This window comes from Zea mays, chromosome 4 (genome assembly GCF_902167145.1).
Source record: "Zea mays cultivar B73 chromosome 4, Zm-B73-REFERENCE-NAM-5.0, whole genome shotgun sequence".
Lineage (NCBI taxonomy): Eukaryota > Viridiplantae > Streptophyta > Magnoliopsida > Poales > Poaceae > Zea > Zea mays.
This window is the reverse complement of record NC_050099.1, coordinates 64391243-64419161: the sequence shown is the minus strand read 5'-3', so window position 1 is coordinate 64419161 and position 27919 is coordinate 64391243. Positions and strand designations below refer to the sequence as shown.

Genomic DNA, 27919 nt, shown 5'->3' with positions numbered 1-27919 from the left:
CTGCTTCCAGAGGTTCCTCTGCTTTGACAAACAATGGAGGGCGTGTCTCTGAGAAATCCATGTATGATGTTTCGCAGGGGCCTTGCGGATATGCCTGCCCGCCTTGTTGCTGCATTTGTTGCCCTGCCATTTCCCGCAGGAAACGGGCGTTGTCAGTTGTGGCATTAACCAAGGAAGCGATGGCCTTGGCTAACGTCGGAGGTACTGGGGGTGGATTCAGAGTTGCTTCCCTCCCACAGGAGGTGCTCGCCCCATCCTGTGCGCGAGTCTTAGACGACATCTGAGGCAAAGAACATTTGAAGAAATATGATATGCCAGAACAAACCATCCATTTCACATAACTGAAAAAGGTAATGTTACAGACTCGTATATACAACAGGATTACATTACCTATTACACACTACTACTACTTCTATACTATACTACTCTTGCTTCTTGTCGCTTTTGGTAGCCTCGCTGTCAGGTGTAGGAGACCACTGGTCGACCAAATTCATTGAAGGAGGGGGCCTGAAAAGGTCCAGTTCTCCTCCAAGGGCTTCTCCTGCTGCTCCAGATGGTCTGGCTCCCATCCCGACAGGATCCACAGGGACGTTCGGGTGCAGTTGTGAATACAACACATGAACTTCTTTATGTAATGTATTACAATAAAACTGCAAGTTATCAATAGTTGAGCTAAGCTCTTCCACGCGGGCTCGAGCTCTAGCTTCCTTCGCCCAAGTTAGTGAACGAGAGTTCATAGCCCAGTCGAGTGCTAGATCCCGATCCGCTAGTTGGTCTTGTAGGTGGTGGATTTATGTCCTTAATTCATTTATCCTTTCACCATCCGCGACCCATAGATCGTTCCTGTGTCGGAGTTCTGATCGAAGCTGATCAACTTGTGCTTCTAGATCCCCGATTGGATCGTTACTACCACTGCTACTATCTTCATGTTGTGGGGCAAGTTGATGACGAGGTACGCCAAACGGCCCGGTAGACTTGCGCGCGACATATCTCCATGAGGGGAAAATTTTATTAGCATAGTTTTTATCATGATGCATGTATAATTACAGAATCAACCTTAGTTGATTCACACCTTCTATACATTGCACTCTTACTATCTAGTCTTTAAAATAAACTCTTCAGAGATACTTAGGTAAGAAGGGAAGAAATTTTCTAGATAAGTCTTGAAAAAATCTTTTTGAAGATGTCTCATAATATCTGTAGAGATGGGCTTCGCTTCGATACCAACTGTGATAGAACCTCCCAAGTCATTAGGCCCATCTACAGTTGTCCTTGTCCAACGGACCTCAGACAACCCTGCAGGTGCACCTGATCACTTGACAAGCTCGGTATTTGAATCCCTTACCTTCCCAAGAGCGTTTTACCCGTCACGCAGACATTACAAATCATCAGAGATGCGGAATTGCGGAAGAAGTTACAATAACTTACTTTTATTGAAAAGTAAGACAGAGTTAAATATTTATAGACCAGAACATAATATACGAGTGCTGAGTATTATTATTACAAACCATGGGAGGCAAAAAACTCCTCCCCAAATAGACAGTAAAAGTTTTTAACGGAGGGCCTTCCCTCCCGCAGCTCTAGTCTTGGTTTTCTTCTTTGGGTACCACCTTTGAATAGAAGCAACAAAAGTTTGTCGCTTCCTCACCTAAAACAACATGGGACAAAGCCCTGAGTACGAAGTGTACTTTCGCAAGACTTACCCGACAAAGTAAAAGACTCTCAAGGATATGTTGGCTTTAAGGGAGTCAAGTTAAGGCTTATCAAATATCAATGACTCTGTTTGCAGAAATGCTTACTAAAGTGGATCCTTAAAAATCTAATTTTAATTGTCAGGTTAAGTAAGATTACCTGTATCTAGAGTTCTTTCTACCCTAGTTCAATCACTTGACCTGCACTAGCCAATTTCTTAACAACCCTTCATCTTTACTGGATTTCTACGTATAGGGCAGTGACCAAGTCTTCATGTCCATGAAGTTACGGCGATCCGAATCAATTATACTCAGCTGAGGATCTCCAATCACACGACATATGTAGCACTTAACCCTTGCATATGTCAACTCGCCACCAGGGTTCTTAAGACCAGATCAGGTTCACGCCAACCGAGAGCACAGATACACCACCGTCCAGCCTCTTGCCATGGAGGGTACACACTACTCTCACCATCTCTCCATGCCCATTGCGTGTTATCTTATTCTGATATTAGTCTGCCCAAGGCAAAGCTTACCCATGACGAGGCATGTGACTAGTTAAAGGGTCCTCGGTCATCAAGCCTACATCGGCACGGTCCTTAATCGACTTAGACGAAGACACTACACCGAGACACTCTTCTTGTGCAAGTCACCCGCTCGGTCTCAGCTTAATCATTTCAAACCCAAAGTTTGGTACCTGGCAGAGGTACATCTTTTCCAATGTTGAACCCATCATGGCCATGATGGATCCACCATCAAGTTTTATTTTCAAAAACATCCCTCCCACTTTGCAACATCATCTTTTGTAAAAACAAAACATTTTGTTTTGCTAGAGCAAGACTAAGCATAGGAAAAACCTTTTGTAAAATAGGGATTCAAAGGAAGGTAATCAAATTCAAGGAAGGAAATGCAGGAATTGTTTTAGCACTCAACTCCTATCACCTAATGCATCAAGCAAGTGAGAAAGATTTAAAAAGGAACAAGGAGGTGGCAAATGCACCGGAGCTTGCCTTGTTTTACTGGTGAATCAGGCTCGGTCCTGCAAATATCAAAATAGAAACAGCTGTCTGCCTGATGTTCCTCAGGTGGTGGTGGTGATGAAGTCCTTGTCTCTTCTTCTACTTCCTCTTCGTTTTCTAAATATAGCCAAGTATAGTAATGAATGCTCATGTAGTGCTCATGAAGATGCAAAAATAATAGAAGTTTGTTATCTAAGGTCTTGAGTACAACTTTCCTTCACGGATCTCTGAGAACTTAGGGTTTTCGGAGTCAATAGTGAAGTTCAAAGGGCAGGGGTAGGGTTTTGGGTTCTAAGTATCAAACAAGGTCCAAATCATACCAAACTCTACCCAAGGCTTCTAAATATTACTTAGAGATTATCCCAAAAATTTAGTGAATTTTGGATTTATTATTTATTTTCTAAAAATCCAGAAACAAAGTCTTGGGCTGTTTTAAATACTCTATAATTTCCTGCTTGGATAAAAAATCCTAAAATTATTTTTATTAAATTCTATGGAAAATTAGGAATCTAGCAAAATTGGTCTTACATTTTTAGGATTTTTCTACAATTTTCTAGAATTGTTTTAGCTCTGGCAGAAAAGGAAAAAGAAAAGGTGTGAATAGTTCTGGATCGAATTGGCCCAGGTCGGCCCAACTTCGTCAGAACGCGCCCACGCGCGCCCGCGTATAGCCTTTGCAAGAAAGTCCCTGGCTTTTGGCATAACTCAAAAGAGTCCAAGACACTATTCTAGATAGTCACTGATATCGTGCAAAAAGGTCCCTCAAGTTCTATTCCTTCACGAATCGAGTCCCTAACACGGACGGTGTCACGCAGAGCTCCGACGAGCTCGTGTACCGGCCAATTCACTCAAAGACCGGTGCCCTACCTTAGCCAAGACCAAATTCAAGAGCTAATGAGTGTTTCCCCTCACTCAATTTCACGAACTGCGGCGCGCACCATGGAAGGGAGCACTGCGCGCAGGGGCAGAGGGACGCGGAGATGGACGCGCGGTGGAGCTGAGCGCCGGCAAGCATCCCAGGCGCCCTGCATAGAGAGGCAAGCTAGAGAGCTCCGGTGTCGAGGGGATGCAGGCTCCGGGCAAATCCCAGGGCGCAGCCATGGGAGGAGCGACAGGGAGAAACGCTGGACGCCATGGAGACGAGCCTTGGCTGGGGAGGGGCTCGGCTGGGCGTTGGGCGCTATGCAGAGGGAAACAGGATGGCCAGCAGAGGACTCCGGTCGAGCATTGGAGGAAACGCGCCATGGGAGCACCGCGAGCTGGAGGGGTCTAGCCATCAGAGGGAGCGAGGAGTAGGGGCTTGCAGCCGGCAGAGAAGGGAGGGAGAGAAGCGAGGGCCGAGCGGCAAGGGAGAAACCAAGCTGGAGCTCGCGACTGCTGAAGATGGGGCCTGATTTTTCTTGGTTGCGCGCAGATGAGGACGACGGCTGATGAGCGGCTGGAGGTTGAAGAGAGGAAAAGCTAGGCGGCGGAACCCTCTCTGCTGCGCATGTGAGATAAGGATCAGGGCGTGGGCGGTTGGATTTTTCATCCCGTGAGGCTCACTTCAACAGGAGGCATGCAAATCGAGCAGCCATATGTACTTTTGGCTGGTGTCTGTAGTTTACCTGTCCAGCCATACGCTACATTTTCCAACAGTACAGCCATCCATACGTTCAGCTAAAATAGAGTAGACATTGGGGCCCAGTGGTCAGTTAAAAATGAAGAATTTAGCTGCCGGTCATAGTACCAGCCAATATGGCTTTTCTCTCTCCTGCCTTCCATTTTGCCTGGCCCGTTTAGCTGCTCTGTTGGAAGAAGAATTGTACTGCTACAGTTGCTCCAGGGCAGCTATTTTAGCTTTACCTGGCCGGATGGCTGCTCTGTTGGAGTGAGCCTGAGGGGCGGCAAAAAAATCAGACGACGAAGGACGGCTGGAAGGATAGAGGCGTTGGAGATATTCTCTTTTTTTTAGAAATTACTAGATATTTTGAATTGAGATTTTTAACGACGAATAAAGGGTCAACGCTACACATTTCTTTCTATGAATTGGCGAACCAAATTAATCGCTAATTACTTATATCCGAAGATTCGGATCCGGGCAAGAAACGACAGACCGAAATTAACTGATTTCGGCACTGATAATTTGTTCGGCGTGATGCGACCGAAATTAGTCGAAACCCGATCCGCTACTGTACACTCGTTTTCATCGCCAAACAACGTGCTGAAGGATAGATTGGATCATAACCTCGCGCAAGATTTCGCGCGATTCGAATTATTTTACCTCGAACATTTTAGTCGATGTTCGATTTAGTTGAATTTAGACGAATTCCGTTTGCTACTCGAACACTCGACTAGAAAATAATTTGATTGAAATCTGTAGACGCGATGTCACGGATAACAAAAAGGGGATTAAATTATTTTACACTGAAAGCTTAGTCGTCGAGTTCTTCTTAATTTGTTCGGGATAAAATCATCCGAGTGGGTCGGGCTTCCGAATTCGTATTTGCGCGAGCGATGAATTTTAAATAATCACTGGACGCACCGATTTTCGGAACAACTATGTTCTGAACCTCACAAAAATTTGGGAAGAGCCTGGATAGATAAAAATAAAAACGATGTCGAACTCGCGACAGATAGAACAGATCCGATATAAAAATCGCGATAGACAAAAATGATTAAAATTTGACATCTGTTTTATCCACTGATATTACGTGCTTAAATCCATACTCGTTGTCGAGCAGAATATAAACACATGGGGTGTTACAGAAACGACCTAATGCTTGCAAGAGCCAAGAACATCGTGCCGTGCTTGGGTTGTAGCCTCGACCCGTAGTGCTGGCCCGGCCCGACACGATTATATTTTTTATTTTACAAAAAATGTCTATACATATATACAATTTATATTCAATATTAAAAAACATCTAAATATTATGTTCTACTGGTTAGGCAGCTTCATCCAGTGTCTCTCATACTTCTTCCATCATGGATTTAATCAAATGGGTCGACGGTCTAACGGGCTGGCCCGACACAGTCAGGAGGCCGGCATGATGTGCCTGGGCCAGAGTTGTGGCCTACGGGCGTCTGGCCCAAGCCGGGACGCCGTTTAGCCATCTATAGGCGTGTAAAGGATTAATTTGAGATAGTTGTCAGTGGTTATTTGTAAAAAGATGACGCGGGACGACCATTGGAACTGGTGCTTCAATTATAGTATAGACATCATCTGATTTGACTTTTTACTTCAATTCTTCTTATTTGGTCATGATTTATATTCGGAATTCAATATGAAAATTGTCTAATTATTCAACAGTGCGACATCAAATTTAATGTAAACTAGTCGGTTGCCCGTGCGTTGCGACAGCTTACAACAATACCCACGTAAACTATCCATCAAAAAAATTTAAGATTTTTTATTGATTGTCTCTACTCTCTGTATAATATTTTTTGATTTGGCTAACTGATGTTATTGTTTACTCCATGCAATATGTCTTGGTACAACACGACCAATGAAGTGAGCGATTAGAAGAAAGTTCACAACGACTGACTGAACAAACAAAGATTATAAAATGACATAATTCCACCGTACAGAGACTAAATAAGAGAAAGTTTGTGAGCTCAAGTTTCTAAAATAAATCACATGAAGTCAAATTTATAAAAAAGATAGATCAAAATATGGAGTGATTGCTAAAGTCAGGCATCAATAAAAACTGGATGCACTCCATATAAATTATGCTACTTCGTAGCAATTACTAACGTTTAAAACCAACAAATAACATTTCATTTTACTGTTAGTGTGATAAATCATTGTTGCTTCATCCAATTCAGTAACCTCAAACACCATGCAGTCCATTGCGCCAATGTGGTCTCCGAAACGACCTAATGCTTGCAAGAGCCAAGAACGCCGTGACGTGCTTGGGTTGTAGCCTCGACCCGTAGTGCTGGCTCGGACCGACACGATATATTTTTTTATTTTACAAAAAAACGTATATACATATATACAATTTATATTCAATATTAAAAAACATCTCAACATTATGTTCTACTGGCTAGGCAGCTTCATCCAGTGTCTCTCATACTTTCCATCAGAGATTTAATCAAATGGGTCGACGGTCTAACGAGCTGGCCCGACACAATCAGGAGGCCGGTATGATGTACCTGGGCCAGAGTTGTGGCCCGCGGACGTCTGGCCCATGCTACGCCGCCGTTTAGCCATCTATAGACGTGCAAAGGATTAATTTGAAATAGATGTCAGTGGTTATTTGTAAAAAGATGACACGAGACAACCGTTAAATATGGTGCTTTAAGTATAATATAGACTAGTTTACAAGCGGAGGAAAAGATAAACTGAAAACGAGGAGACGTCAGGATAGCAATGATATGAGTTGTGATAGAAAGCAGCGACTATCCCATACTGTACTGATGTACTAGGGTATGATACTACCAACAACCTCTCGTGTCGCTAGTGCGTTAGGTCGGTTGGCACTTGTTTGTAAAAATAGAGATTTGATAGAACGGTTTATTCGATCAGATCATTAAATATTACTATATTTTGTTCTTGATTTTTTGCTAATTAAAGAGAAGATCAAAACAGATACTATCAGCCATCACTTGTTCCATACAATAATATTTGTATCGTTTTCTCTGATTCTGCTCATAGGCTGCGTATATTATTAGTCGATGTCGAGTAAGGGATATGCGTCGAGATAGTAAGCTTTGCTGCATCTAAATAAGCAGTGTTGTCTATCTAGAAAAGAATATAGTTCTCGCATCTAAAGGAACCAGATATTTTAATAGAGTGTTTGGTTTGAGGAAATGATCTAATCCATTATCTTCTTACTACTTATTATTTTTGTTTCTTTTGTGAAATGAAATGAGTTGATCATCACCAACTCATTTCTCATAGTTAGTTAGTTATTACTAATATGAGAAATGGTGTCATCCCATCAAATTTGAGGATTGAACCCATGATGCACCACCTAAATTTGGATGTAGTGATTCTTTAAACCAAACACCCACTAAAGTTTCAGCGACGTTATATAAAAAATACTAATATCTACAATACAAAATAAATATCATTAGATTAACTATAAAATATGTTTCATAAGAAATAGGTTGGGATTAAAACGTGAATACTATTTATTATAAATTTGGTTACGCTTGAACCATTTTAAGCGACACAAATGCCATGATTTTATTATTTTGTGGACCGGGTGAGTACAATAAAAGACGAACTGACCTGACCTGCACGGAAACCCCTGTCGTTAAGAATGCTAGTGATGAGGAAAGGCTAACAACGTGGCTGCTGACTACTTCATCTGGTGTTTGTCGTTTTGGACAAGTCAAACTTATAAAATTTGACTACAAACAACTATTTTATTATTTAATTTTGAAACCTAATATTTATATGTACTAATTTGTAATAACAAATATTTTTTTATAAAAGTATAAATATATTAAAAGTTTATTTGTATTTTAAAAAAAAACATTAGTTAAAGTTATATTTTAAAGACCGTGTCTTCGTTCTAAACGACAATTAATTGAAAACCGGACAGAATAAATAACTAGCACGTCCACGTGATAAACGATTAGAAAACATCCGTCGCTAGAACCTTTGGTTATTTTTTTTAGTGAAAATGCCGAGTGGTGAATTTATTTGGCACCCACCCACCTAAATCACGATTAGAAAAGTTGCCGCCAGCCTGAAGCGAAATTCAAAAACTCACTCACGGGCTCACGGCCCGGACCGGAGGCCACACACAGGCAGCAACCAACCGGGGACATACGTGGCGTCTGTCGACTGCACCCTCGCCCGCGGCCCCCGGTATACCGTGTGAACGGGTGCCCAACCGCTGGACGCGCTCCAAAAAGGCAGGCGGCGCGCCTGTCTGAAACGGCTTCTCGTTCGTGCCTCCTTCGCCAACTGTCCACCGCGCTGCCGGTGCTCTTTCCTCTCGTCCCCCATGGATGCTTCCTTCTGGTGCTAGTGGAAACTAGAGCAGTGCCTCCCAGGATCCTCTCGCCCGCGGGCTCCGAGTTGCCGCCTCCGCCTCTCTGGTAAGCGCCGCTCATTCGCTTCCTTCCCCCTGTGTGCAGTGTGCTCCGGGTCGAGCAGTTTCCGCCTGTACTACTTCCTGTTGTGTGTTGCTTGTTGTTTGACCCCGAGCAACCGCCGTCCGCCGCTACCGTTCGTTCCGTTCCTGCCGTCTGGTCTGTTGCCCTCGCATTTTCTTTGCCCGCATCTGCAGCGCGGGCTCTCAAATTTGGAGAGTGTGCTTCAGCAACGAAGCAGAACCGATGGCTGTTTGAGTTGTAGCCCACTGAAATGAGCTTTCCTGGGTGCCGATTCCGCCCAGGAATGTTTCTGCGGTGCCTAGGAAGCTTCTTAGGTCTTCGCTTGTTAGGTAGGACTCATTCGGCTTCGGAGGAGGAGCAATTGCAATCGAGGTGCCCGTTTTTTTTAAATAAAAAAAATCGAGGTTCTCATCAGCCCATGTGGTGGTTCGGATCCCATCTCGTCGATTAGAATGGCTTATGTTGAACAGAAGATCGGCCTTGTCGTATCTTCTCAAGCTCATCATAAACTCAATCTCTGACACCTTTCAGGAAAAAAACATGGTGTGCATGTGTTACAAAAGGATTTCTAGCAGTAGGCGGGGCTTCCTTCAACATTGTTAATGTTACAAAAGGATTTCTCTACCAAGTTTTATTGGGGAAAATCAGTATCTTGTAGTTTCACCAAATTCTTCTAGGACGTTGCAATTTTGGTTGATGACGACTGCTCATACGTGTTGTCAGCCGAAAGACATGCCTTATTAGTGAAGAACCGGTAGGTGGAATTTAACTTCTACCGGTATCACGACTAGTCGACTTAGTAGGCATACTCTACTCTACAGTGATATCCTCGTATCTTTGGTACCCTGTGCCTTTGCTACGACACATGCAATCCCTATTTTGATTGTGCGTTGAACTACTTGTACATTGGTGACAAAAAAAATATTTGTTGCTGACTTCTATGCAAAATTTCTAGGAACAAGATGAAGCTGGTTTTCTGGCATTGGATTTTTCTATTCTTCGTGTTGCTTTCAACATCACAGGGTATGAGTTCAGATGGCCTAGCTCTTCTTGCTCTGTCCAAAACCCTAATACTACCAAGTTTCATAAGGACCAACTGGAGTGCTTCTGATGCAACTCCTTGTACATGGAACGGTGTTGGCTGCAATGGAAGGAACAGAGTGATTTCTCTCGACCTATCGTCATCAGAGGTCTCAGGTTTTATAGGACCTGAAATAGGGCGTCTGAAATACCTGCAGGTTCTCATTTTATCTGCTAACAACATATCTGGTTTGATCCCTCTAGAATTGGGCAACTGCAGTATGCTTGAACAATTGGATCTGTCCCAAAACTTGCTTTCTGGCAATATACCGGCATCAATGGGCAGCCTCAAGAAATTGTCATCACTGTCGCTGTACTACAACTCTTTCCATGGAACAATACCAGAGGAGTTGTTCAAGAACCAGTTTCTGGAGCAAGTGTACCTACATGGAAATCAGCTCAGTGGTTGGATACCCTTCTCGGTTGGTGAAATGACAAGCCTTAAGTCATTGTGGTTGCACGAAAATATGTTGTCCGGAGTTTTGCCCAGTTCAATTGGCAACTGCACCAAGTTGGAGGAGCTGTATCTACTCCATAATCAACTGAGTGGCAGTATTCCAGAAACCTTGAGTAAGATCGAAGGCCTCAAGGTTTTTGATGCCACTGCCAATAGTTTCACGGGCGAGATCTCTTTCAGTTTTGAGAACTGCAAGCTGGAAATATTCATCTTGTCATTCAATAATATAAAGGGTGAAATTCCGTCATGGCTAGGGAATTGCAGGAGCTTGCAACAACTTGGATTTGTCAATAATAGTCTGTCTGGCAAAATTCCAAATTTTATAGGCTTATTCAGCAACCTCACGTATCTTTTACTTTCACAGAACTCCCTGACTGGGCTGATCCCACCTGAGATTGGTAACTGTCGGTTGCTGCAGTGGCTAGAGCTAGATGCAAATCAGCTGGAGGGCACTGTTCCTGAAGAATTTGCAAATTTAAGGTATTTGTCAAAGCTCTTTCTTTTCGAGAATCACCTCATGGGAGACTTCCCTGAGAGTATTTGGAGTATCCAAACCCTCGAGAGTGTCCTTCTTTATAGCAACAAATTCACAGGGAGGCTACCTTCAGTGTTAGCTGAGCTGAAGTCCCTAAAGAACATCACACTGTTTGATAATTTCTTCACTGGAGTCATACCACAGGAGCTGGGTGTTAATAGCCCCTTGGTCCAGATAGATTTCACAAATAACAGTTTTGTTGGTGGTATCCCACCAAACATTTGTTCAGGAAAAGCATTGAGAATTTTGGACTTGGGGTTTAATCATCTCAACGGTAGCATCCCATCCAGTGTTCTGGACTGCCCAAGTCTGGAGCGAGTCATTGTCGAAAACAATAACCTTGTTGGGTCTATTCCGCAATTTATAAACTGTGCAAATCTAAGTTATATGGATCTGAGCCACAATTCCTTGAGTGGTAACATACCATCAAGTTTCAGCAGGTGTGTAAAAATTGCTGAGATAAACTGGTCAGAGAACAATATTTTTGGGGCAATACCACCAGAAATTGGAAAGTTGGTGAATCTGAAAAGGCTTGACCTCTCACACAATCTATTGCATGGTTCGATCCCTGTGCAAATTTCTAGTTGCTCCAAGTTGTATTCACTTGATTTGGGTTTTAACTCTTTGAATGGTTCGGCCCTCAGCACAGTAAGCAGCCTGAAGTTTCTGACACAGCTACGATTGCAAGAGAATAGATTCAGCGGAGGTTTGCCTGATCCTTTCTCACAATTGGAAATGCTTATTGAGCTGCAACTTGGTGGAAATATTCTTGGGGGCAGTATCCCTTCATCATTAGGACAGCTGGTGAAACTGGGTACAACCTTGAACCTTAGTAGCAATGGTCTAGTGGGTGACATTCCATCACAATTCGGTAATTTGGTGGAGTTGCAAAACTTAGATTTGTCATTTAATAATCTCACAGGAGGCCTTGCTACATTGCGAAGTCTACGCTTTTTGCAGGCCTTGAATGTTTCTTACAACCAATTTAGTGGACCAGTTCCAGATAATCTTGTGAAGTTTCTGAGTTCCACAACAAATTCTTTTGATGGAAACCCAGGCCTCTGTATCTCTTGCAGCACCAGTGATTCTTCTTGCATGGGAGCTAATGTTCTGAAACCTTGTGGCGGGTCAAAGAAAAGAGCAGTGCATGGCCGATTCAAAATTGTTCTCATAGTTCTTGGCTCATTATTTGTGGGAGCAGTTCTGGTACTCATACTCTGGTGCATCCTTCTGAAATCTCGAGATCAGAAGAAGAATAGTGAGGAAGCAGTCAGTCATATGTTTGAAGGTTCCTCATCTAAATTAAATGAGGTTATAGAGGCAACTGAATGTTTTGATGACAAGTATATCATTGGTAAAGGTGGTCACGGAACCGTTTACAAGGCAACACTGAGGTCAGGGGATGTTTATGCTATAAAGAAACTTGTGATTTCTGCACACAAAGGTTCATACAAAAGCATGGTTGGAGAACTGAAGACACTAGGTAAAATCAAGCACAGGAACTTGATTAAGCTGAAAGAATCTTGGTTGAGAAATGACAATGGATTCATACTGTATGATTTTATGGAAAAAGGTAGCCTTCATGATGTTCTACATGTAGTTCAGCCAGCACCAGCCTTAGACTGGTGTGTGCGGTATGACATAGCCCTCGGCACTGCCCATGGGTTAGCATATCTACATGATGACTGCCGCCCTGCGATCATTCATCGCGACATCAAGCCAAGTAATATACTGCTGGACAAGGACATGGTGCCACATATTTCAGATTTTGGCATTGCAAAGCTCTTGGAGCAGCCTTCTACTGCTCCTCAGACCACTGGTGTTGTTGGCACCATTGGATATATGGCCCCAGGTATGGCTGAAACAAAGCACATTCGTAACTGTTTATTTTTCCTCGCTAGCATGTATACATTGATCGGAAATTTAGGATTCTGAAATGTCTTGTGTAGCTGAAGCAATCATTTGAAATCTCCACGTATTAGAATTGTTTCCTGTTATCAGTGCGAAACATCCGCTTTACCAATTAATTATACCTCAGAAGGTTCTGTAAGTAATGGAGAAGCTTACAATCAGTTTAATCCCTCTGAACTTAGAAATTCTTTGTATACATTATTTGGAAATTCAATGTCATCTTGGAACTATGAAAAATTGGCCTTCAGAATACAATACACACCGATGCATACCTAATGAGCATGCGCTGCGCTGTTATCAATGCAAAACATCTGCTTTACCAATTAATTACACCTCAGAAGGTCGTTAAGTCATGGAGAAGCTTACAAACAGTTTAATCTGTAATCCCTCTGAACTTAGAAATTATCTGTATAAATTATTTCGAAATTCAATCTGTCAGATACTGTCATGTTATCTTTTCGTTGTATACGTAAATACTGATGTGCTGGTGAACTTGTCATCTTGGAACTATGAAAATTTTGGTCTTCAGAAATCAGAATACACACCGATGCATACCTAATGAGCATGCGCTGCGCTGCCTTGCAGAGTTAGCGTTCTCCACCAAGAGCAGCATGGAGTCCGACGTGTACAGCTACGGCGTGGTGCTGCTGGAGCTGCTCACGAGGAGGGCGGCGGTGGATCCCTCGTTTCCCGACGGCACGGACATAGTCAGCTGGGCGTCGTCCGCCCTGAACGGCACTGACAAAATCGAGGCCGTCTGCGACCCGGCCCTCATGGAGGAAGTCTTCGGCACGGTGGAGATGGAGGAGGTGAGTAAGGTCCTGTCAGTGGCGCTGCGGTGCGCGGCCAGGGAGGCGAGCCAAAGGCCCTCCATGACCGCGGTCGTGAAGGAGCTGACGGATGCACGGCCTGCCACTGGCGGCGGCCGGTCGTTGTCCAAGTCGAAGCAGGGGAAACCAGGATCGCAATCCAACAGCAGCGCCTACCGGCAGTAGGATCTCTGACTCTGCCGAGCTGTTTGGGGACACCAACTTTACTCAACTTTAGTCTCTACTCTATAGGTACCCTCGCTTGGTGTACATCCTGATTGGTTAGTTGGCAAAGATTAGTTGTAGTTCAAATGAAACGGAGAGATGCTGGACTCGTGTCAGTGCGAGTGAAGCAAGCTGCTTGTTCTGAAATCTGTGGACTGTGGCTTGTCCGTGGCTTCCAGGGACGGGACCAGGATAGAATGGGTATTCCAAATTGTACTAAAGGAAAAAAAATTAGATGGTCTAATTGATTCACGTATAGATAGTTATAGCATATAATAGAATATACACATTACAAAAGTAGTAAGCTAAATCATAACTCACGTAAAAATAATAGGTCAGGAGAACATTAAATAGTATAAGGATGCTTACTAGACAACTTTATGATCCTTCAAGCTTTGAAATTGACTGATAATGTCCTCATTTTTGACTTGCAAGAAGAATTGTCTTTCAATAAAAATAACCAAGCATCCATTTAAATTTTTTTGTCTCATCTTGCTTCTTAGCTTATTTTTTATAAAGTTCATTGAAGAAAAGATTCTTTCAACACCGGCAGTTGTAACATGAAGAACTAGCACCAATTTGAGAAGCTTGTAAACAATGTCATACCAAAGAATCTTATCTGTTTTGACAAGCATCATAGATAACTCTGCTAGGCTTCTCAAATTTTTGAAGTTTTCATCTCTTCTCTAGGCTTCTCAAATTTATTTTTGAGCCTTATACAATAAAATATTTGAGGTAACTGACTCACGGATTGATGTTTTAGGTGTCAAAAATAAATTATATTTCTCCTCAGCTTCACAATGAGCACTATCAACAACACCAACCCTTAAGCAATCTAGCTTTAACATTCCAATTTCTAAACCCCTCATTAACGAAAGCATCTCCACCAGGGAATTTGTTGTTATCTTTGAACAGATAGCAAACGAAACAATATGCAACATCTTTATCCACACTATACTCAAGCCTACAAAACTCGGAAAACCACTTTGGTAGGAAGCGACACATACCTCCACATTCATGTTGGGGAAAATCATCCTTCTTCATCTTTGGTCGACATGGCCCCAATGCAATATAGGCCCTTGTAACTGCATCTTGGTTATTAATAGAATAGCTTGAGATTGGAGTCATCAATCCAGGATCATGCTCAATGCCATAAATATAAGTATCATCACTATCATTATCCTCACTCGATGTTGTCCTATTCAAGCGCACTGATTCAAAATCATCATTGTTTTCAACATCTTCTATTATTGGAGGTTCAGGCTCAACTCTCTCTTGTTCTGTGGGTGTTGTATTACTAGTTTCAGTCTGTCCTTGAAATATCACCAATTGCATCTCTCTTTCATTGGAAGATGGAGCAACAATATCCTTCTTTTTTACAGCAAATCTTGCTAAAAAAGCTATCAAATCAGTGGTAGCACTGCTTTTCCTCTTTATTTTTCAATCTGCAAATAAATCATAATACACTTAATTCAATACCTAGTCTAAAACAAATGAAGATACACTCAAATCATAATTAGTGAAACCACTCACCTGGGCTGGGCGCTGGGTGCCTAGGCGCTGGGCAGGCAGGCGGTGGCAGTCGGCGGCACCACGGCAGTCGGGTGCCTGGGCACTTGGCGGGCGGTGGCGGAGGTCGGGTACCTGTGCCACAAAACCACAACGGATCCAGCACCTACGTACGTCAGCCGCAATGAACCAAGACCAACAGCAGGAGAGGCAGACGCAGCACACCGACGAAATGGAGGCCGGCAGGGTCGCAGGGGGCAGTTAGGCGGTGGAAGCGTGTACCGCTCGGTCCATTGGGCATGATGGGTGATGGGCCGAGCACGTTAGGGTTTATCATATACATGTATTGATGTATATATAATTTTTATTGTCAAAAATAATGGGTATTCAAGTGAATACTCTTGTTTCACTGTGGGCCCGCCCTGGCTTCATGTCCATTGCGGTGTTGTAGTGCTGCTGAATCTTAACGCTGTCGTGAAAGGTCGGCGAAGGAGAATTCCGACGAGACTGGGTGCGGTTCAGTGTTTCACCGGCACGACACAGCGGCGGCGGCGACGCATCACAGCGATCGAGTCCGTGGGGCCGTTGAGCGCTTTAGCTTGGTTATATTCTTGTTCTTGATCATTAAAAGATGCTTAGGTTTGAAACCCTCAGCAATCTCTCATTCGGCCAGGCCTGTTTTTGGCGACTCCACAGTTAAAATACTGCAGATCGATAAGGCATCCACGATGCCTCAGGAGAAAAACCGAACATCATGGCAAGCTAAGTAAGGGGTGGTAATGGATCGCGATCCAAATGTTTCTTCACAAATTATTAGGACTCTAATTAATTTTTAGTTCAAAAATGAATAGAATTAGGACCAGATCCTAACATTCTATCCTTACATTTTATACTGTAAAATTTAGAGTCCATTGTCAGACCTACGTGCAATAAAGCGGATGATTCGATTGATGTGATCAGACTGTCTGCCCCCTATATACCATCCCTCAGCCACCACCCTTTAGCCCCCTTCTCTCCCTCTATTAGAGATGACAATGGATAATAAATACCCACCAGTATTACTACTCCATACATATACCCACGATAAAAATACGTCGGGTCATCCATATACACTGGTGGGTATGTATTTATCTATCCCTATACCCATATCAGTATGGATCACCCGTCGAATCACCCGTATCCACAAACATTAAACATCTATTAAAATGGTATATTATATAAATGTCAATTATATCCATCTAAATATCATTATAAAATTTCTAGCATGATTTCACCATTCATTCAACAACACCAAAGATAATTGGATAAAGTAGCAACACTAGGATAGTACTTGTTGGTGTATGGATTAGCGATCCTAACCAACTAGTGAAATGGTGCCGCATGTCTAGAATCTAGATGGTGTGCGAGTTGACACAAGCGATATATCCTGGTTCGGGCAATGCGAGGCCCTACTTCCAGCAGAGGGGGATGAAGCTTATATTACTCGCATCGAGGTGCCGCAGTAGGGAGTACAAGCACGACGGGAGAGGGGAAATCTCCAAGTCCCTAGAACTGATCGAGGCAAGTGCCAATACCGAAACACTGGAGAGAAACTACCAAGTGTCCGTCCACCCCTTGGAGGAGCTATGACTGCCCTATTTATATACCTATGAGATGTACGTTGTTTGAGCCCGGGGCTGTCGTGTTCCCAGGGGAGATGTCTTGGTGTCCTGTGGGTGACATGACTTGGCGCTGCGTTGTTGAATTGAGCTTGCTTTTTTCTTGTTGAGAGCCGAGGCCGAGGTCGAGGGGTTCGCCGTACGCCCAAGCCCCCAGGGGAGGGGATGCCCATACTGTAGTGGTTGTAATAGGGCTTCGGTATGGGTAAGCGTCCCCGTGCTGGGTGACGTTGGGAGTCCTTCGTTATGGATATCAAGGTCAGAACCTTTCTCGGGCAAGGCGGAAGTCTTTCCCTAACGTTTGCCACAGTCGGCGGAGTGGTCACCTGTGGGATTCGTGGTGGAGCAGGTAACCAAGGCCGAGCTCGGGCGAGGCGGAGACGGCACCCGAGAGCGAGCCCAGTGCCGGGCGAGACAAAGATTGCGCCTGAGGGCTAGCCCAGCGTTGGGCAAGGCAGAGTTTTGCGCCTGAGGGCCGGTCTGCTTTTTTGTCGTATTAGGTGTCCCATTAGGGGGATGGCAGGCGGCGTGCGCGGATAGTAGCACGAGCATAATCATGTTGTTGCGTCTGGACGCGATTGTTGTTTTGTTGCCACTGTGCTCCTGTGCGGGGTAGGTGTGCGCATTAAATGCAAGTGTCCCCCGTTAGGTTTCGGGTGTGCCTCGTCTCCCTCGTCTGAGACAGGCTCAGGCGAGATAGACAGGGTGATTGTAGAACGAGGTGTCTTCAAGCGAGGCGGAAATGGGAGGCATGAGCTGTGAGAGGCTCGGGCGAGGCGGAGACTCGCCTGAGGCGGGGGATCCTTAGGGAGGGGTCTCGGTCATGATGGCGTTTATGGGGAAGACCCCTACGGTGGGCCTTGGGTGAGGAGGTGACTTGGCCTCCTACCTTCGGGCATTATGTATGGGCCATTAACTTTTTATGAGCACGTTTTAGAGGTGTAATCTGGGTACCCCTAATTTATCACACCCGACAGTAGCCCCCGAGCCTTCTAAGGAAGTACTTTGGTACTTGCTTGGAGGCTCTGCTACTTTCTTGTGCGGGTGCGCTATATTTTTTAGGAGTGGAAGGTTTAGTTTCTGATGGGTGCGCACGAGCGCACCCGTCGGGTGTAGCCCCTGAGGCCCCGAAGGAGTAGTTGAATCCTTCGGAGGCTTCATTCTTTACTGTCGTTGGTGTGATAGGTTCAATTTGACCTTTGACAGGTCTGCGCGGAGCAAAAGGACGATTGAGGGATGCCTCGTACTTTTGATCTGTATGCCCCTTCGTCGCCTCTCCACGAGGAGGAAGAGGGGGAACACGTCATGCTACCCTCGATGGGCAACGACCATGACGTTTCTGTTGAGCTGTTATTGGGTAATCCGAGCGGGGTCCAAGCTCCTTTCGACAGGGGTCGGATAGCGGTCCGCAGACACGCCCCAAAAGTACCTGTGGGTGAATCGTCTGGTATCGAACCCGTTTGATGGGGTTCGAGGGCTCGATGCCTCCCTACGGTGGGATACCGTCATGAACCGCTCCCGGGGGTCTCAGATATGTCTTAGGGTACCTCAGGTCGCAACCCTAGCTATGGCCATGTACGAGCGTACCCACACTCATCCCTGACTCTGTGATCTGGGGCAGTTATGAAGCCCTTCCAAGGAGCCAACCTTCGAACCCCTGATCAGTAATGCACTCGGAGCCCTGACATCTTGAGGCGGTCTTACCGAACCCTATCAAGGGGGGACGCCTGAGGTAGTAGACGCCTTCTTCCCATTGACTGTGAGGGGATGAAAGAAGGAAAGAGAAGCGAAGGGAGAAGGGCGTACCTTTTGAGGTGCGACGCGAAACGACGCTCGTTGTGTTTTCTCTTGGTAGAGGCACAGTCATTTAATGCGATGGGACGTCTTGACCTGTCAGCCGATCGTTTACAGCGCGCGTGCGTGCAGGATTCGAAACGACCATTGAATGGTCGTTGCGACCCGCACCTCGGTGACTCCGCCTGCTCCTATAAATTTGCCCGAGATGGGTGTTTTGGATCTTTACCTTGCCACTTTTGCTCTTCTGCTTTACACACCATCTTCCTCTTCCTCGCAAAGAGCTCCTCGCCTCCTTTTTGTCTCCCTCTGCTGTTTTGATGGCTGAGAAGATCAACGTCCTCCCTCCCCACGACCCATGGCCCATTTCCTCCGTCACCGACGAGGACCTAAAGGCACTGGTGGATGTCGATCTGCTACGCCCCCGCTCCCACGGCCCGCAGCCCGAGTGGTGTGCGCCGAGCGACGAGCAAGAGCCAGCTCCGCCCGCGGGCTATGTGGTGAGCTTCACCTCGTTCCATGAGCGGGGGTTCCAAGTACCGTGAGCGGCTTCATGCGGGCGCTCCCGCACTACTATGGGGTGGAGTGGCACAACTTCAACCTAAACTCCATTGCCCAGGCAGCCATCTTCACCGCCGTTTGCGAAGGGTACCTGGGGATCGAGCCCCACTTGGACCTGTGGCTCTACCTCTTTCGGGCGGAGGCGTTCTCCCTCCCTGATGAGGTGAAGAAGGTGTGCCATGTCGTCTAGGCCAGCGGCTGCACACTCCTGCTGCACTCGGATCGGGCACAACTGTATATTCCAGCCACCCTTACCTGGTTGAACAAGGGGTCGCGGAGTCAGTGGTTTTACCTCCGCAACGATGATGAGCGGCTGCCGGCGTTCACGCACTGCGTCGTTCTCGGGGCGGAGGAGCAATGGAGTGGGGCCTGCCTCGGGAGCTCCAGACCCATCTAAAGCCGTTGCTAGATGCCCTGCGAAGGCTCCGGGATCGCGGCCTTACTACGGCTGGGGTCGTCGCCGTGTTCTACCGGTGGAGGGTTCTGCTGCTGACCGAGCGTTAGCTCTGCCTCGATGAGATGATGTTTGAGGCCTCTGTGGAAAGCTCCCAGATGGCTCGGCTGCCCTCCCCACCGACGAACTCCTCCGGTGGGTGAAGGGAATGGTGGGGAAGGCGGTTACTTTGCCATTTTGTCGATGCGCCCCGATCAGGGCTATGTGTCCCTGGTGAGTCCTCTGTTTTTACCTCTATTTTTGGTTTTCCCCTCCCCGTCTTACTCCTCCTATCCCTCCATAGGGGTTGAGAGGCTTTCGGACCGCCTGACCCCCGATTCTGGAAGATGCAGCCAGCAGGGAGGCACGTTGGCTAGCAGCCGAGGAGAAGAAGAAGAAGGACAAGGAGAAGAAGCGAGCCCACAAGAAAATGCTGGCCCGTGATGCACTGGAGAAGCACCATTGGGTGCGGGCGAGGGAGGGGCTACCGCTTGAAGCCTCTCCCAGCACGGGCGACGACGACGGTGATGGGGAGGGGATGGAAGTTCGTATGGGCTTCAGCCCTAAGGCTGGACTCTAGTCCGCACCGACCTCGACGGGCCCCTCTAGCGGCATGGCCCCACTCGCACAGGGCCCGACGACATCCCTATCCGGACCGCGGGCGTCGGCTGAGCCTGCCCCCATCCCCGCTTTGGCGGAAGAGGTGGGGCCGTGGAGGAGGAGGTCGCCCCCTACCCCGGGAAGACGTCGTGGAGTCTGCAGGCGTGCATGTCGTGACCCCCAGTGATCGCCTGATGCGGGGAATATGGAGGAGGTGCCCGTCACCCCTCCCCATGCAGTCGTTTCGGGGCCCGTAGTGGACCCGACCATCGCTCCGCCTAAGGCCCCGCCCTAGGGCCCACAGAGGAGAGGGTTACCGCCCCGTCACCGATGTTCGTGGCAGGGCGTAGGGGTCTGAGGAGCTGGTGGCCGAGACTGGTCGCTGTGCCCCTCTCAGGGTAAGCCGTCGGAGCATGAAAACAACTTTCTTATGTGTGATGTTTCTTCTTTTCTCTTGATGTATTGTCTTGCTTTCAGCAGCAAGCGCCAAGCCCACGCATCGTCCTTTAATGCCACGAAGGTGGTGCAGCGTGGTGCCAGGCATCTGCGAGGGCTTCGTCCTGCCCCCCACTCTGCCCAGGAGACCACCCAGAAGGGCACTGAGGTTGTTCAGCCCGCTTTCGGGCCACCGGCTGAGCCCGACACCATCGCTACCGAGGTGGTCCCTGCACGCCCGGCGCCACTGATGGTGGCCATCCCCGTCTCTTCCGGGGAGGAGGCGGAAGCGGGCGATACTGCACAGGGTGTGGCATCACCGACGTTCTCCGACCTCCTATGTGCCATCCCTGATACCCCCGAAGCTGCGCCGAGATCGGGTGTGGGGGACCGAGGAGGTCGGTCCCTTGGAGCCACCCAGGGGGTCGTTCGAGGAGTACATCGTCCAGCCTTCTCTCTCAGGGGGTAGCGGTGATCTCGCTCGCGCCACACCGGATCTCTCGCTATGGAGAGGGCTGACCCTGAACTGGATGTCCATTGAGGGCGGACCGTATTTTGTCCTCGACGACGTCGAGGAGCGGGAGATGTGGGCGGAGCTAAGGACTATGACCCATGTAAGGGCGTGGCTTTCGTATGTTAGGAATCCCTTGCTCTTTGTGGCGTGATAACGTGAGTTTATCCTTTTGCAGGAGGTCATGACGAAATCCATGGCCAAGTTTGTCTTCAATCGCCGCGAACGGGGCATCTGGTCCGCGCTGCAGCGCCATCGGGCCATGCTGCTTCGTTCCAACGAGTAGTTGGCATTGAGGAGCTCCAAGGTGGCGGACTTGACATCCCGCTGTGTGGGACTGAAGGACGAGGCTGTGGCTGAGCGTGCAAAGGTGCCTTTCAGGCCTGTTTGGTTTCCTACCTAAGGTGCCACAATTTGCCTAATCTTAGTCGCTCAAATTGAAGAACTAAGCTTAGACACAAAAGTTAGGCATGTTGTGGCAGCTAAAGCAACAAACCAAACAGCCCTGAAGTCCACCGCCTGAAGGCAGAGGCGAACCTGCAGTAGGAGGAGATGCGGTAGCTGAAGGAAACCTTCAGGTGGCGGTGACAGAAGGAGGTGAGTCTCGGCGTCAGGTCGCCGAAGCTTCCCTTCGCGTCGACACCCTCTCCAAGCATCAGGAGGCCGAGCGGTCCGAGGGCCGAGCCTTAAGGGCCCAGATGGGAGGTATTTTGCTGAGGTCTCGTTTTTTGGTCTAATTTCTTTTTTCTAGTCATGGCTCGACACTTTTGTGCTCTTTTCAGGTCTTGAGAAGGATCTGGAGACCGCTGCCCAGACCTCTCGGACACTATCCCAGACCATGGAGCTAAAGGTGGTCGAGCTGAAGGAGATGTCCGACGCAGTGGCAGAGATTCTTTGAATCTCGGCGTGGTGGACATCCCCTAGGGTGGGCCCCACGGAGTCGTATGCAAGACCTGAGTGGCTACGTACAGGGCAAACTCTGTGAGGCTGTTCACCTTGGGGTGAAGCGAGCGTTGTCCATGGTCGCCTACCACTACAAGATTGATCTTGAGTGGGTGTGTGAGTGCTACGTTCTCCCGACGAGCCCAACCTTGCCGATGCCGAGATGCGGAGGCTGGTTGATGCCATCGAGGGGCCAGGGTCTTTGCTGGCTCGCCACTTCGAGGCTGAGGTGGTTCCGCCTTCACCATTGCCGACGACTGCTGCCATGCCCCCTGGTGACACCGAGGGGTGGCGTCCTGCCTCCCCCGACTGCATAGGCCCAATCCTTGCCCTGCGGGGTTTTGAAAATTTGAATTTGTATAAACCATGCCGAGAACTATTTGTTTTGAATTTAAGCTCTACTTGTTTGCTGTGCTATTTTTCCTGTTCTTTTGTACCTGTTGCCCCATCTTACTGCGATGTCCCCGTTAGAACATGAGTTACCCTTCAGGAAGGGAATAGTGAGTGAGGAAACCATATCTCTGAGGCGTAGGTGTTCCAGTGGCTCGGCTATCTTTCCTAATCGAGATGTCCCTTGTTCTTGAGGGTTTCACATTATGACTAGGGCAAGAGTACGAAACATGTTTGTTTTAAAACTGTGAGGAAAAACAACATAGAGGAGGGGTTCCTCCTGCTAGCCCCCGAGGGAGGCTTGGTATTGAAATCAAGGTCGAACCTCCCTTGAAAGATATTATTTATTAATCATGAAAATCATAGTATAATTAGGCACGTATGCCTAAGGATAAAAGCGACGTAGTTGTTCTATGTTCAACACATTGTTGTAGACTTCTCCTTCCTCGTTGCAAAGCTTGTACGTCCCTGGCTTTAGCACCTTGGCGATGATGAAGGGTCCTTCCCAGGGAGGAGTGAGCTTGTGGTGCCCTCAGTTGTCTTGTCGCAACCGAAGTACTAAGTCACCCTCTTGGAATCCTCGGGGTCGGACACGCCTTTCATGGTGGCGCCGAAGTGACTTTTGATATTTGGCCGAATGAAGGCGTGCTATGTCCCGAGCTTCCTCAAGTTGGTCGAGCGAGTCTTCACGGTTGACTTGATTGTTGTGTGCACTGAATGCTCGTAACCTCAGGGAACCGTGTTCTAGGTCCATGGGTAAGACTGCCTCGGCCCCATAGACTAAGAAGAATGATGTAAACCACATGGCTCGGCTCGGTGTTGTTCTTAGGCTACAAATCACCGAGGGGAATTCGGTGGGCACCGCTCGCCGAACTTGTTTAGATCATTGAAGATCCTCGGCTTGAGGCCTTGTAGGATCATACCGTTAGCACGTTCTACCTGACTGTTTGACCTCGGATGGGCCACAGCCGACCAATCCACACAAATGTGATGGTCGCTGCAGAAGCTCAGGAACTTTTTCCCCATGAACTGGGTGCCATTGTCTATGATAATGGAGTTGCGGACCCCAAAGCGATGGATGATGTCCGTGAAGAATGATACTGTCTCCTCGGATTTGTTGTTGGCGAGGGATCATACTTTGATCCACTTGGAGAACTTGTCGATGGCAACTAGCAGGTGCGTAAAGCCCCCGGGTGCATTTTGCATAGGACCGACGAGGTCTAACCCCCACAATGCGAAGGGACAAGTGATTGGGATCATCTGCAGAGCTTGGGCTGGCATATATGTCTGTTTCGCGTAGAACTGGCAACCCCGGTAGGACCGCACGATCCTGGTGGCATCGGCAACCGCGGTCGACCAGTAAAATCCTTGCCTGAAGGCATCGCCGCGTGGTGCCCGCAAGCCCCCGAGTAGATTTCTCCCAACAACTCCTGCCCTTGGCTGGTAGGTATACACCACTGGAGGATTCTCGAAGGGCTGCGCTGGTACAACTCCTTTTCTTCTCCTATCAGCACAAAGGTTTTTGCTCGCCGGGCGAGGTGCCGGGCCTCGACCTTCCCTAGAGGGAGTTCCCCTCGAAGGAGATACTCTAGGTAAGGCGTCCTCCAGTCCGCGGCTGGGGAGGCCCCGTTGCTGTCTTTGTCGATCTACATGGCCTCGGGCTCGTCGGCTCGGGGTGTGTTGTTGCGGGGGTCAGGTTTGGGCACCTCCTTGGGTATTATCGAGGGTTTGTAGATGTCCCTAGCAAAGATGTTCAGGGAAATAATGGTCCATCTCGAGGCGATCTTAGCTAGTTCATCTACTACCTCGTTGTTGAAAGGGAAATAGGGTTAACCATTTCCTATAATTAATTTTGGTGGTTGATGACCAACGCAAACACATGGACTAACTAGTTTGTCAAGAATTTATGTATTACAGGTGCATAAGGTTCAACACAAACCAAGAAAGAAATCAAGTTAGGGACACAATTAAAAACGGACCAAGGAACTTGAGTGTGCTGAAAAATGGCGCACCGGACAGTGTCCGGTGCACCAGGACCGTACAACTCCAAACCAGCCACTCTCGGAAATTCTAGGGCGCGCTCCACTATAATTCACCGGATTGTCCGGTGCGCCACCGGACTGTCCGGTGAGTCAGCGGAGCAACGACTCTCTAGGACCAACGGTCGACTTTGACAAGATGAACAATGCTGCGACAGAGTTAGAGCGCAGAAGTCAGAGGGCACCTGTCACACCCGGTTTTAGAAGGCAAACCGAATGCGAACCATGTACGTGCCAGGATCAGTTATTCACGTACACAGCAGTTACATAATATGGACATCATCACACAGTGCTCAAAATAGTATTAATAAGGGAAATAGTCGATTACATCATACGTCTGAGACGTCCATATAGTTCTTACAATAAATCAAAGTGCGGAAAAGAAACGTAGATAACCGCGGCCTTCACAGGCAGCCGACTGGGGGTTGCCGCTAACCCACACCTAGAACTCGTCGTAGTCTTGGAACTCCTGGAAGTCTCCTTCCACGGCTTCATCTTCGCCTGAGCAGTGGTTGCAATGCTGACAACCTGGGGGGGGTTTGGTGTGTAGAGCAAGGGTGAGTACACATCAACATACTCAGCAAGTATCCTGTTTGGCTGTAGTGGACTAGCTTTATGTGGGGATAAGTCAAGCAGTTGCTTTTAGTTGGTCAGATTATTACTTACTAGTAGAAAGCCAAGTTTTAGCATTAACCCAAGTTATTAACCCAAACGTACTCCTTTCCAAACGGAAAGAGTACCACTTACCAGCATCATAGTCATAACCAGAATCAACAATCTCATAACCACCTGTACCGAAGTATCTCTGATCAAGTACCACTAATCACTGGAGCTCCCTTGGCCGCTCATAACCGTGAGCACGGCTGATATATCAGTTTTTCACACACTCTGCAGAGGTTGTGCACTTTACCCACAAGCCGTGATTCCCTCTCTGGCCCGGGCTTGCAAGACCCTTATTCACTCCCGAGGTGAATGGCCAGGGATTCACTACGAAGCCTTTACAAAGATTCCCCGGGACTGTAGCCACCCGTTAGGTTTCCTAAATGCACCGCACTCCTCCCCAAGGGGCGAACCCAAACTTGGCAGAGCGAGCCGCATACACCGAGCCCCATTGACGGCACGACGGCTAAGTGAACTACACCCCGGATCCTCTAATTATTCAGCTAAGGGCACCCCATTCCACCCTCATGGTTGCACTGTTTTCCCGGGCGGTCATCCATAGAACAGGTCCTTACGGAGAGGCACTCGAGAAACCGCTCGAGCCCCCTTGAAGACCACAAGTACCACATCATAATAAGAGAAGGGAAAACAACGTATCATAGATAATCTCATCATGTTCATTGATTAGAGTTTGAGCAATAGCATAAAGCTAAACAGTAATAATCCAACCCAGATAGGTAAACAAGGACATGGACAACAAAACTAGTCAATCCTTAGGCATAAATGTGTAAGCGGGAGGTGAATTAAATAATGAATAGGACTGAGATAGGTCAAAGGACACTTGCCTCCACCAAACGACTGCTGCTCAGGGGCTTCTCCTGCGAGTTCCTCGGGCTCTTCGACCGGATCGTTCTCTATGCGAGCGCAAACATACATACATCCATCCACATTTAATACAAAAGAACAGTACACCATACAAGGGAACAAATAAAGCGAATATGCATCAAGTATGACATTTGACATTGCATTTGTTATGGTTAGAAAGAAACGGGAAAGGGTCTCGCAGGGGGTTAAATCTTATGCACTAACGATCAATTACAATTGGTTCTTAACAGAAGAATTCTGTTACATATACACTAATGGAAACCTAATCATTTTAAGTTGATCAACATCGCACGAGATAAACAATTAACTACATGAATCAATTAGCATAACGGAATTTTAAATTAAGCTTCATATTTCAATAACATTAACAATGATTAGCCTACCTAAAATAAAATAGCTATGATCACAGAAAGTAAAATAAAATAAAATAAAAAAATAAAAAAAACAGAGGGGGGGGGGGGGCGGTTGAACCGGCCCTAGGGGCGGTTGAACCGGCCGGCTGGGCGGCCGGGCTGGCCAGGGCGAGCCGGCCGAGCGGCCAGGGGGCGCGGCCAGGGGCCAAGGCGCGGCCAGGGGCGCGCGGCTGGGCGCGGCCGGGCGGGCGGCCGGGGCTAGGGCGCGCGGCCAGGCCAGGGCGCGGCCAGGGGCCAGGCGGGCGCGCGGCCAGGGCGAGCCGGGCGGCCAGGGCGAGCCGGCCATGGCGGCGGCCATGGCGCCGAGCGGCGAGGGGAAAGGGGAGGGGGGATGGGGAAGGGAGGAGAGGGGGAGGGGGCTCACCGGCGACGGGGACGGGGCGGGGCGGCGCTAGGGCAGGGGTAGGGTAGGGGCGGCGGCTAGCGAGAGAATGAGAGAGGGAAAAAAAATGAGAGGGAGAGGGAGAGGGTTTTTGGGGAAAAAGGGGAGGTGGGGGGGCGGCATGGGCCAATTGGGCCCAAGGGGGGGGGGGGGCGCCAGGGGCGGCTGGGCCGGCCGGGGTCGGCCCACGGCGCGGGAGAGAGAGAGAAAAAGAGGAGAGAGAAAGAGAGAGAAAAAGAAAGAAAAGATCTTCTCCTCATTTTCGAAATCCGATCTTTCTACATGAATGCATTTGCACTTTCAAAGCAATCAAAAGAAATGCAAGGTTCGGCATGGTGCATCAAACAACATAAAGTATTTAGGGTTTTTCATTACACGGGAATTCCAAACCGAATCCCGCTAAAACTTTGGAAAAGGTCAAGGTTTAGCGAGGGAAAAAAGAAAAAGAAAAGGTAACGCCCGAATTTTGGCGAGTAAAGAAAAGAAAAAAATTCAACTGCAAAATTCGGGGCGTTACAAACCTATCCCCCTTAAAAGAATCTCGCCCTCGAGATTCAGGGCTGGCTAGCAAAGAGCTCTGGGTACTTGGCCACTAGATCATCTTCACGCTCCCAGGTTGCTTCTTCCTCCGAGTGGTGATTCCATCTGACTTTGCACATTCTGATGGTCTTCCTTCGGGTGACTCTATCTGCAATCTCAAGGATTTGCACTGGCTTCTCAACGTAGGTCAAGTCCTCCTGGACTTCCAGACCTTCCACTGGCAACTGCTCTTCTGGCACACGCAAGCACTTCTTCAACTGGGACACATGAAAGACATCATGCACAGCAGACAAATTCTCGGGCAAACTGAGCTGATAAGCCACTTCTCCTCGTCTTGCAAGAATCTGATACGGACCAATGTAGCGGGGTGCTAGCTTGCCTTTCACTCC

General features: G+C 47.6%; 1 protein-coding gene and 1 long non-coding RNA gene across 2 annotated transcripts; one reads left to right on the top strand and one right to left on the bottom strand.

Moving 5' to 3' along the window:
- Positions 1 to 8502: 8502 nt before the first annotated feature.
- LOC100381406 (putative leucine-rich repeat receptor-like protein kinase family protein) lies at positions 8503 to 13996 on the top strand. Its single transcript, NM_001320806.1, has 3 exons — positions 8503 to 8743; positions 9717 to 12685; positions 13330 to 13996. Exons 2-3 carry the CDS (start codon positions 9724 to 9726, stop codon positions 13737 to 13739), a joined length of 3372 nt encoding a protein of 1123 aa, NP_001307735.1. The 5' UTR covers positions 8503 to 8743; positions 9717 to 9723; the 3' UTR covers positions 13740 to 13996.
- LOC118476911 (uncharacterized) lies at positions 13039 to 15554 on the bottom strand. Its single transcript, XR_004857750.1, has 2 exons — positions 15312 to 15554; positions 13039 to 15223 (listed from the first exon to the last, which is right to left on the bottom strand). It is a non-coding gene; the product is annotated as an uncharacterized lncRNA (long non-coding RNA).
- Positions 15555 to 27919: the final 12365 nt, after the last annotated feature.